The sequence below is a fragment of the Pyxicephalus adspersus genome, chromosome 4 (genome assembly GCF_032062135.1).
Source record: "Pyxicephalus adspersus chromosome 4, UCB_Pads_2.0, whole genome shotgun sequence".
NCBI classification, from domain to species: Eukaryota; Metazoa; Chordata; class Amphibia; order Anura; family Pyxicephalidae; genus Pyxicephalus; species Pyxicephalus adspersus.
Genome location: NC_092861.1, coordinates 154039390 through 154051461, shown reverse-complemented (window position 1 = coordinate 154051461; position 12072 = coordinate 154039390). Strand labels below are relative to the sequence as shown.

The 12072-nt window shown below is 47.3% G+C and overlaps 2 protein-coding genes across 2 annotated transcripts; one reads left to right on the top strand and one right to left on the bottom strand.

Moving 5' to 3' along the window:
• Positions 1 to 1434: 1434 nt before the first annotated feature.
• Positions 1435 to 9281, bottom strand: POLH (DNA polymerase eta; the record flags this gene model as incomplete). Its single annotated transcript, XM_072410043.1, is given in 10 exon segments — positions 1435 to 3349; positions 3652 to 3824; positions 4204 to 4269; positions 5166 to 5289; positions 5387 to 5506; positions 5860 to 5963; positions 6197 to 6360; positions 7736 to 7953; positions 8025 to 8159; positions 9102 to 9281. Coding segments are annotated over 10 exon segments (1989 nt in total). The 3' UTR covers positions 1435 to 2601.
• A 467-nt stretch (positions 9282 to 9748) lies between these two features.
• LOC140329929 (exportin-5-like) lies at positions 9749 to 12072 on the top strand (the record flags this gene model as incomplete). Its single annotated transcript, XM_072410319.1, is given in 4 exon segments — positions 9749 to 9930; positions 10648 to 10720; positions 11651 to 11788; positions 11900 to 12072. Coding segments are annotated over 4 exon segments (566 nt in total), but the record flags the coding sequence as incomplete, so codon positions are not given.

Below are 12072 nucleotides of genomic sequence, written 5' to 3'. Positions count from 1 at the left end.
TTATGCTGTTAGTCCAAATTCCTCCATGAATGACTTCTTATTTCCGATGTTTAAATCTGGGATCTTCTCCGTGACATTTGTCCAGAACGGCAGCTTAAAGAAGTCCTCAATGTGGCCCCCAGGTCAGATCCTCCGTACTCTGCAATGACGGGTCTCTGCACAGTAATCCTTCAGTTTTCTTTAATTTCGTAACTTTGACCTTCCTTATCACTATACGTAAGATAAAAGTTGGTGCCATTTGGTACCCAATAGCACCGGTCCTGATGATTTTACCAGTGGTGAAGGGGACATTTCAGGCAATTGTTTTTGGGAAGGGGGTCTCTGGCCCATAGGACACCTTCACAGAAAGCTTTCCTTTATTTTTTCCTATTATCCCCCCGACTGGTTATACAATACAGCTGTAGGCCAATATCACCCCATGTTTTATGGGCAAATGTCACAATTACCCCAGTAGAGTGGATCTAGTCATTCTGTAAATGATAACTTTAATTTAGGATGCAGCAAAACAACCCTCCCTGATCAAGTGATGTGACCCCTGACAGGAAAAGGGGAACACCACCCAAAGACCATGAGCTTAGATGGCCGGGGGGAAGTGGTGGGCGGAAGTCGGTGTACCCTTTTGGGGTTCACATGGAATGACAATAGGAAATGATCCAATAAAACGGTAGCAGAAAGCTTCTTTTGGGGGAAGGGCAGAAAGTACACCCTAGGTATGAATAAAGGTCTAGGAAACAATGAAATGGCTCCAGCAATGATTTTGCAGGTTTGGGATACAGCCGAAGCTCTGGACTGTATGGAGAGTAATAATCATATTGTCTGGCTTAGCCCAAAACAACAACACCACAGAAGGCTGTCCTGGATCCTGGATCTCATGAGAGCACAATGCTAATACTGGGGCCAACATCGAGGTGCAGATAAAAGGCTGGAAAGTAGGGCCACAGACAGGTAGCATAGGGGCCCCTGACACAGCAAAGGAAACACTAATGTATTGGAGAAATGAAGACATGAAGGTTATGCCCTCTTACCTCCACAAAAGCCATTAATCCTCAATGTCAGACCTGATGGAAATGATGGAATGAAGACATTCAGAAAGATCTAAGAAATGAGAGCGTTCACCTAATGAAGATCTTCTAATCTGCAGAGACATCGGAAGGAAAATGAGAATGGAAATGAGAAGAGGGGCCGCAAGCAAAACTCAGCTCCGAAACTCCAAAACTCAGCTCCATGTAAAACATGGCAGAGGCAGTGTGATGGCTTGGGCGTGCATGGCTGCCATGGCACTGGGACACTAGTGTTTATCCATCATGTGACACAGAAGCAGCCGAATGAATTCTGAGGTGTTCAGAGACATACTGTCTGCTCAAATCCAGCTAAATGCAGTCACATTGATTGGGAGGCGTTTCATAATACAGATGGACAATGACCCAAAACATACAGCCAAAGCAACCCCGGAGTTTATTAAAGCAAATGTGAGCTCAGATGTCCACAGGAACCCCCATGTCAGAGGTTACACACATCATCACAGACACCTGCTGACAACACTCATACAGACAGACTGACAGGTGGTCATACAGCGTCCTGCACAGACCCAAACACTGAATACAGATACGATATAGGCATGTAGAGCATATAGAGCTAAGGAAATTCAGAACTTTGCCTTAAAATGTTACATCCACATCTTCCCAGAAAAATGTACCAAAACGCAGGGCTATCATAAAGTTTATAGAAAGTAGAAGGGCAAAGGGCCCAATAAAGTTACCAGCAGGGTGGGTGAGTTGGAAGAAACCCCTAAACAAACTATGAATCTAATCACAACTTCTTGTCCTGGCTGGAGAAGCTGCATTACCATCAGAATATAATGCAGTGGGCACGGATGAGGAATTTGACCTTTCCCATGTGTATGGCCACTTACCCATCAGGAGGGTAAAAACCAAACAAAGAGTTTTCAGAATCGTCCATAGTACTCACCATTCTGTGTGGTCGCTACTGATATTGGGAACTTTGTACCCCTCCTACATAAAATAAAGCAAGGGTGACAGTTTGCCCCAACTGAGCTGCCCACCAGGCTACACAGGTGAGAATTCTTTGTTAGGTACACAGTTTGATATTTATATATTTATTTCATTTAGCTTTATAATAAATTACACAGAACATTGTGTAGCACAGAGCGAATGGATATAACACGAGAACGTTCCATGCACATTCCTGGTCACCATGGTTCTATATTATTCTCTCTTCAGACTTTGTGTACCCCGAAATAAAACCAGAAACCCCACTGCTGCAACTCAATGACATGATGAGAAAGCGAAATCACTGAGCAAATCTTCCAGGAGGAAGCAGAGACTGAAAATACAATAAATATGACCGCATCTATACAATAACAATAATTACAAATATACCGTACATAAAAGGTTCATTGTACACACAACTTCATTTTAATTTTTTTTATCAAAAATCTTTTTTAATAAAATCCCTCATCCTGTCATGATCAGAGCTTATTAAAGTCTGGATGACAGCAGCCATGGCAGCTGCTTAACCACCAACCTGAAGTGAACCTCATAGGACCCCATCATAGGAACACAATGTAAAAACAGACGAGTTCTATGGAGATTTTTTGAAGAAAGCATCCAAAGTCCTGCTGCCTTCACTTCGGGCACGTTTTGCACTCGGAGTTGGATAGTTCTTTGTTTTGGTCTTGGGTCTGGCCTGGGGGGTTACGTTTGGTCTGGAAGTGCTGGGACTAGGAATGGAGAAAGAGTCTTGTAATTCCCGGGCAAAATGATAATCCATGTGTTCTGGGAAGTCCCACACCAGGATCTGCTGGTGACACTTCTCACAGTTTATTAGGTCTTCCTTAGGGTGTCCAGGCTGCTCCTCCGCTGGTTCCTCAGAAGATGAACCTACAAAGTCATCAGATAATTTATAAGATGTCTCTCCATCGTTAACATTACTCAGAGGTTCAGATTTCTCCTGGTCTGCGGTCAGTCGTTGGTGGGATTTAGACATAAAGAAAGATCTTTGTTCAGACTCCATGCTGTTTCTATGTTCTTTCTTATCATCTGAATTGTGAGCAGAAGCATTGGGAAGAACCTGCTCCTCTGTGACATCTTTCTTCTTCTCCGCTACCCTCTGGAACATCAGCTGGATTGTGCTGGGAGGTTTGTTCACCAGATCTTTGCGCTCCTTTGGAGGGGTTTTAGGGTTGTTGGGTGTCATTGGTGTGGGCCAGTCTGAAGATTTCTGCGTACTGGCTGTATCCTTGGTTAGAAAGCTGGCAATTCCACCTCCAGAGGATGCGGTCTCTGTGAATTTACTAGCGGAGAGCTGTATCAGATTGAGGGGGGGAGACCTGTAGGAAAACATGGATGACTCTTGACTTTTGTGTAATAGAGAAATGCAGGAAGACTAAATAACATTGTTGTCAAGAATCCATATAGACTCCATATTGGGGGTGGAAAAAGCAGAGGCAGCATCCAGGTGGTAGGAGGAAGGGGGCTGCAATCATCCTACCACCACCTAGACCCTAAACCAAAAATAGAACCTCCCTTCCTGTGGGGGGGGCAGGAACCCTTCTTAGGACTTCTGTCATCCTAGAGGTTGGCCAGCTGTGTCCCCATATAATGTTCAGAAGTACTCAGGGGCCCCACTTACCATGCTGCTTGGTGGCTTCCAGCGGTGTTGAAAGTTTTCAGGAGCACAAAGGCATCACTGCTAATCTTCTGCGCTTCATAGCGGGAAAGGGCACAGCAACGGGAAACGCTGCTCCATCCGGGGTCCCCCTTCCGGTGTACACCCACTGTCAGCAGCTTGGCCACTCTGTGGTTCTAGAGGAGATGGAAGAAATAAAGGAAACAGAAGAGGTAAGTGAGGATGTGCATGACATTCATATGGAAACTGGAAATTTTACAAAGTGCACAGATATGCATTGATAAGTGATTGGATGGGTTGGTAAACCCTGAGTGGAAATACAAATACGGTACCGGGATGCTGAATATACCCCCAATAATTTCAGTGATCTCCCGGCCACTTTAAGCTGGGCGCACCACCCGGCACTTTTCAGTAACCACCCGGCTGTTTTTGGGTGGTTATGGAAACGTTGGGTCACAATACAGTGACAGCCCACCGCCTATGGCTCATTCCCATAGCTAAAAAAAAATTCTGGGGAGAATACAGCATTTTCTGATCCAAAGGGCCAATACTCACGGCTTCCTTGTCTTTCTTCAGCCTCTCCTCCAGCTCCAGACACAGCTGTAAAAGCCAATACTGCACCTGCCAAAGACCACAACACACAAGACCTCATTGATCAAATTGTCTGTTATTTACCAGAGCACTGAAAGTAAAAGCAATACTACAACTAAAATGGTTGTCACGTGATAACACAATGTTTTTGGCTTTTAAATAAAAGTTACTACAAAACAAAAGAGAAGAGTGCAATATATGGCGCATGTAACTAATAAAAAGAATGAAAAATATCAATAAATGACTTGGAAATCTCAAAGAAAATTGCTGAGCAGATTTTTATGGTATATCCAGGTCATGGCGTAAAAATCAAAAAGCATTTTGGAAGTACTTTATAGAGGAACTTAATTAAAAAAAAAAAAAACTCCGGGGGTGTCTTGCATCGTCCCAACATCCGTCCCGGAGCCGGCGCCGCCATCTTCGTCTTCTCTTCTGGGTTCTTCATCCAATGTCACCTGACCCAGGCACGAAAAAAAAAATTCTCTTTGCGCAAAAGGGTTCCTTTGGGAGATGCTCAAGCATGCGCAGAAGGAGCGCCCAAGAGCCTCCTGGGATGCCTGACATAGGTGTCCCGGGAGGCTTTGCGCTCCCATTCATTCTCCACCGCCTAGGCTGCCAAGAATTAGAAAGCGGTGCTGCACCCAACTAAAAAAAGCCCCCCAAAACAGAATTTTTACCTTACATAAAAGGATTGTGTACCCTTTTATGTAAAGTGAAAATTCTGAGTTTAGGTACGCTTTTAATAGAAATGACTGAACTGTTTTATATTTATAGGTCCCCCCTTTCACGCCACAAATTAAATATATCATAAAAACTCTGCTGGCACAATTTTTCTAACTTTGTGTTGTTTTATAAAAAGACAGCCAATAGAATTGCAGAGATAGAGGCAATGGTGGGTTGTGGTTGATATTCTGAGGTTCCCTCACCTGTTCCTGTGTACACAGCGCTGTCTTCCCAGGGAAAGTCTTGCTGCAGCCAATTGATTTGGGCAGCTGTCTCGGCTTCACTGGTTCATCTTCGATCCCGCGGCACATGTTATAAAGCCACGAGCTAAAGGACAAGAAATAAAATCATTCATCAAATCATGTTTGAGTAATCCCTGGGCCATCAGAAATTCTGTCCACCACACCCCCTACAATTTACTTACCCAGTTTTATCACCAAAGTGGCTTTGGAGAGTAGATTCACTGAACTGGGTCAGCTGACCCATGTACTCCACGCCTAGGATCTCTTTGATAGATGTCCCAAGTTTGCCTCCAAGATTGCGTCTAATAAGAGAGTGAAAGAGATGCAGTGACAAACAGAGCAGGACAGATCAGAGGAAAGAATATGGATATGGACCGAGCACTGGTTGGTGGTGCAAGACAATCCAAGTCCTCCCCCATATGCACCATGTATACGACCAAAGTTTGTGTTTGTAAAGCGCATGTATGATACAAAACTATTCTGCAAGACTTGTAAGGTGACAGGTGTCTTGTGCCTCACAGTTGATGGATTGGAGCGTCTTTGGTTTACAGCTGACAGACAGGAGACTGGTGTGATTGCTGTGCTGTTTGTTGAATACCAGTAGGCAATGTATACAGATCATGGTTTCTCATAATACTCTACACCCCATACTCACATCTTTCCGATAGGTAGCTGATGGAATAGTCCTGGCACAGAGCTCTGGGAGAGGATGGTTTGCCGATTTGGTTTATTTAATCCACAAGCTAACTTTGCCAGAACCTACAAAGTGATAATAAACACGGATGATACAAAGGTCATTATGACCATTCATTCCATCCCCGCAGGCAGAGTGATGAGGATTCATTGTAACAATCATTCACATGCTTGTCATATCCAGCACCCACACAGCACACATTTTATACAGCAAATCCTAAAAGTTCTGCTATGACTGACACATGAATGTTACACATACGTTGTAATACAAACTGACAAATGCTGCCACGTCGGTTTACCTTGTTGTGTGAAATCCCAGCAGAGCATTGGAAAGTTGTCTCTTCCTCAACTGCTGCCCTCATTTCCTCCACAATAATGGCTCCAACAGTCAGATACAACTCGGGACTACAAGGGGCCCCCAGGGACTTCATCCACTCCTCCATCCCGAGACGGCGCAACTCCTCTGACAGAGAAAGATGACCAAAATCCATTGCTGATTAATACACGTTATAAAGATAACATCCATGTATAATGACATGTAGGGATTTATAAAAGGGTGGAAATAGTAAAAAGATGTCGCATGTTTAGTATTCCTAACCCTGGATTACTGCCCCAGCTCTGTCCTGAAACACGGAGGGTAACAATGGTGCAGATTTGTGGGGCTGTGTAAGGCCGGGTACACACATACAATAATTGTCAGTGGATCTTTCCAACCACAAAGACGATGCATGAACAAGCTCTGTATATACAGCACCATTCTGTTCTATGGAGAGGGGGGGGGGGAGCAGAGCGACAAAGCGGCACCCTGCTGTGCTCTCTCCCCTTCACTTTTATTATGATCGTTCCTTAATTGTCTGTACACATGCCAGATTCTCGTCTGATTTCTGAGGCGATTATTGAACGGGAATCATCTGACGTGTGTACGTAGCCTTAGTCTCAAGTACCCATGAAACCCTTATGGATCCCAGGTTCTGGCCTTATAGACCGAGGGGGGGGTGTTAGTGGGGGTGTTATCTTAATGCAATTTGTGTGCAGCTGGGGCGTGGTGTCCAATACAGCAATAAAGATACCTGCAGGAATGCAGCACCCCATCACTAAAGGGAGCCACAAGGACTGGTTAGTGCAGGTAAAACAAAGGCCTAATACCAAACTGATTTTATATTGGATTTGGAATAGCAATAGCTGACAGCATCCATCTGTCTATGTATAATATTGGCAGCAATGTTTTATTTCTGTATACTGAAGCACACGTCACAGCACTGAAGGGGGGCGGCAGGTAAGACAGCCATGGTGGTAAAATGTGTACAATATGGCCAGCAAGTATTATATCTAGGACTAAGGATTGGTAAGATAATCATGGAACTGTCCGTGCAGAACTAGAAATCAGAGCAAGACAAGCCGGCACATTAACCTCCATGGCGGTATTGCCGAGTGCGGCTCACGGTTAGTTTTCAGTGCCTAAAGTGGTAACCCTGAGCCACACTCGGGGTGGAATTGTTGGGGAGTTTTAATGTCCCTACCTGGTTCCCACGTTCCAGCGGAGTCCTCCAGTGATGCCCGGCATCTGCGTCCCCGGTACGATGGGGACACAAGGACGGGGAAGCAGATGCCGGCCTTAGGATGGAGGGCGGGACCGAGGGTCTGGGAGCCGGGAAATTTAAAATAATTTGTAATTTTATATGTACGGCTTTTACATTGAATAAATCGTCATTATTTAGACAGCCGGGGGGGTCAATGCAGGGACCGGCAAGGAATAAGGTGCCATGTAGGGATATGGAGATGGTCATTGCCCACTAGGGGGCATTATTTTTATCTGGTTGTACAGCCCATAGAGTCACCTTTGGGTAGGTTCTCCTGTGACGGTAGGTTCTCCTGAGGATAGCCATGTACATAAGTACTTCTCAGTAAATCTTCAGATACAGGCTGACCCGCCATGTCCTTTAATCGTTTCTGTACAGATTCGGTCAGGTCTATGTAGGCCTCATCAATGCTGGCTCGTTCAACCACAGCAAAACGTGACATGATCTCCATGACTTCCACGCTGGCCTCCCGATACCTGAAAGGTAGATCTGTCATGGCTGCATTCACCTGGAAACTTCCCTAAAGCCGGAGCCCCCCCATACTCACTTTGTGAGGTCGGCCTTCCCATGAGCCTCGCTGACACGGGCCAGCTGTAGGTCGGCACAAAGCTTCTTGGCATCATTAGCCATCATATTCCGGGTCACCCCGAACGCCCGAGCTTCATAACTGACCGCAATAATCCTGCATGAGGAAATCATCAAATATTACTCACCGGTAAAATATTCACACACAATACACCCATCTGATATTCACCCAGAGCTCCCTACAGGAAAACAAAGCTCTGCATCCCGCAATGCATAGACACACTCAGTGTACCATGGTGGCCCCGGGGCCCCGTCTGATGACATCCTCCATATTCCAGTTGGTGCTGTGGCCCTCAGGGAAGCAGACTTTGCAGTTTATAAATCTTTTTCAGATCACAAGCGGTGAAAATACCTCATGGGGCAGAATTCTCTGTGCATGGGGCAAATACAGCTCAGCAATGGGCTGGACAGTCCAGGGGCAGGCGGGGTCCATATGAGGGGTATTGGGGGGTAAACCTGCAGGTGGAACGGGTCCATTCACATGAACCAAACACAAAAGCCAGCGTTCACCCCACTGACACCAACACTCAGCAACAACCTACCTGCTTCTCATTCCCAGCACATAGAATATCATCAGATCACTGGGACTGTACAGTGCAAGAAGAAGCAGAGGCAGCACACGTTTATAGAAGTATGATCTCTGCGGGCCTGGGTGATAGCTGAACAAAGATGGTGCCGTCCTTATAGAAGAGAAGCAGACGGCAGCATTGCCAGGGGTTGTAGTGGGGCCCATGCTGCCTATATAGCTGATGACAAATCTGCCCTAAGGCTCCGGAGTCACAGATGGCTCTGGGTTCTCCAATCCCTGGAGTGCAGCCGGAGTACCTCCTATTAACATTCTGCAGCAATTACCCCAGCAAATAAGGTGTAGGGGACACAGCCCCGCCCACATGACATAGAATGGCTCCTCCCCTGATGGGTGGTACAGAAGAGAGCCCAGGGTTGGCTCCTCAGAGGCGGGGCTTGCTAGTCAGCAGTGCAGGGCCCCACCAGGAAGGGAGCGTTGTAGGTGAAGACAGACAACATGGCCGCTCCTTACCCTCCTCCTTTCCAGGTCTTGTACTGCACCACGGCCACTGGCTTATTCTTCAGCTCCGGACGCAGCCTCTGCTCCACCTGAACGTAGAAACAGTCCATGTCTATCAGAGCGACCACTCGATCCTGCCCGCAATCCATAGTGCTATGTGGGAGGAGCCAGGGGTCAGATCTGTCTGCACATCTGTGGGGGGAAGGGACCAGTAGAGAATGTCAGAGCAATGCCAACAAATAACCACCAGGGGGCAGCACTGTGACTATAAGAATATATAATGGGGGGATCCAACATGGTGAGTAGTGGGTGTGGCCAAACTGCACGGGGGAGGGGCCTGAAGGGGTCAGGTTCCAGGTCAACAGTACATGACACACTAAGGGGAATCAGGTAGGTGGGGTAGGTACTCAGGGGGTAAGATGGTGGTAGGTAGTCAGGAGGTAAGTAGGATGGGGTAGGTAGTCAGGAGGTAAGTAGGATAGGTAGTCAGGGGTAAGTAGGATAGGGGTAGGTAGTCAGGGGTAAGTAAGATGGAGGTAGGTAGTCAGGAGGTAAGTAGGATAGGGGTAGGGTTGTGATGGGGTATTAGGAATGCCGGTGGGGGGGATGCGGTATTGGGGTATTAGGAATGCCAGTAGGGGGGTATTGGGGTATTAGGAATGCCGGTGGGGGGATGGGGTGTATCTGAGGGCCCCCTGACCTTGTCTCCCCCCTTGCAGTACTGTGAGGACTTTAAGGAGTCGTGCCCCCTGTGTGTCCCCTGCGGCCTGCAGTTGGCAGAGAAGACGCAGCCGGCGGTCGTCAGACATTTTGGATTGCAGGTTTTAGAGCATGTTGTCAAGTAAGTGCCATCCCCCGCAGTGCCGGGCTCGCTCGGATCTGCTGTCGAGGATTGGTGTTGTGCGGTGTCTCTGCGTTCTGCATGGTTGGCGGAGAGTTACTGAGCTCAGCCTGCGGTTTCCATCTGCCATGGCTGGGTGACTCCTAAAGAAGAACCCCGTCCTGCACTTCCTGTCCCTGCTTCCTGTACAGGTCCTAAGGAAACCCACAAACAGGAAGTTCAGCCAGGTCACCTGATGTCACCCCAACCCTATGGGTGCGGGGTAAACGTGGCACTGCGGGACCCAGAGGTGCCCAGCCCTGAACTTTGCCCTCTTCTGGGATTGGTGGGGGCAGAAATCCTGGTTTGTGGCCCTGAAGCGGCACCCTGCGGGGTCACTCTGCATTCAGCTGCCCCTAAAATATCTTTGCAATCATCGGGTTTGGGGGCTTTTCCCTTTTTTTCAGGGTTTGCTACCACCCCAAGACAATTATTTACCCCTCGCAGTGCAGGAGCAGCCCCTCCACATGGGGTCATTTTCAGTATTCCTGAAGCTTTACAAATAGCCAAAAAGGATAAAATTCCCGATTCATGCTTTGTGTTTGCCTGCCATTAATAATCAAATGTTATAATCAAATAATAATATAATAATAATCAAATAATAATAATTTTGGGGGTTGGGCTGCTTTGTTCCTCTGGCTGTTCCCCTCCTCATGTGTTTGTTCCCCCTGTGTGCAGATTTCGCTGGAATGCCATGGAACGAGAGGAGAAGATTTGTCTGAAGGACAGTGTGATGTGTCTCATGGCTGGGGTAAGTCTTATCCACCCCATGGGGGATCCTGCAATTTACACCCGGGGCCTGTGACCCCTCCCCCATGGTGCAGTGTTGGGTCCCATACAGCCATCATTTTGTGTTGTGATTGGGTTGGTAGTCATATAATGGGCTGGCACCCCCCATATAGCAGACATTATATTATATAGCACCAACATATTACGCAGCGCTGTACATTGATTAGGGCGTCCCGTATTCTCCGATATATTTGCTGCGGACCATTGAGGTCACCTAACCTGATCACTCCCCAGCACAGTGCGAGAAGGACAGAAATGTTCGGGTCTTCCCCCATTGTTTGTGTGAGGCCTCCACTGATATGAGGATCAGCAGTCTGTGATGGGGGGTCCGGGTATAGAACCCCCCCCTATAGAGGGGAAGATACATCAACCATTTACCTAAAGCTGGCTTCTTCCCGCTGTACAAATGATGGAGAACTTGCTGATAATTCTGCTTATAGTCCATTCATTACTTGTAGCATTGATTGGGTGAGAAAGTACTGGAGAGGATCATGGGATAACCTGGGGGATCCTGCAAACCTGGAATGGATTCCTAATCATTTGCTAATAGTTGGTAAATGTTTTCAGCCCTGTACCGTATCCATTCCAGGTTTCCTGGATTACCCAGGTTGTTCCATGATAGTCTATTTAATAATTCTATGGATTGAGGGGTCCTGGATGCGTTTTCTTCGATAAGTGTGCAGTCCTCCACCGGGCATTGTTCCCATGGGGGGAGGGGATTGGATGTCAGTTTATCATTGGTTGGTTTTATTAGGCTCCTCATGTGACCAATCCGATGACACAAAGGAGGCGCGTTGTAACCCTGAAAGGACAGCCGGGGTGATCGGTGCGATGCTAACGCTAAGTTCTGTGTAATTTCTGTCTCTGAGCTCAGCACTCTTATCACCCGCAGGGCGTTCGCCCCATTCTGGAGGAAGAGGGCCACATCAAGGACGTGTTGGCCAGGATTGTGGTGGAAATGATAAAACGGGAATGGCCTCAGCACTGGCCGGACATGCTGAACGAGTTAGACACTCTGACCAAGAATGGGGTAAGGATCTTCACCCCCATTCCCCATCCCCCTTTATATGTACCATGTGCTGGGCAGCCCGGGGAGACATTGGCGCCCCCATAAGTCATGTGACCTGTGTGTTTCCTGTAGGAAGTGCAGACAGAGCTGGTAATGTTCATCCTCCTACGGCTGGCAGAAGATGTGGTGACGTTTCAGAATCTGCCGAGCCAGCGACGGAGGGACATCCAGACCACGATGACCCAGAACATGGACAAACTCTTCACCTTCATGCTGGGAATCCTTGGGGACAGCGTGCACCATTA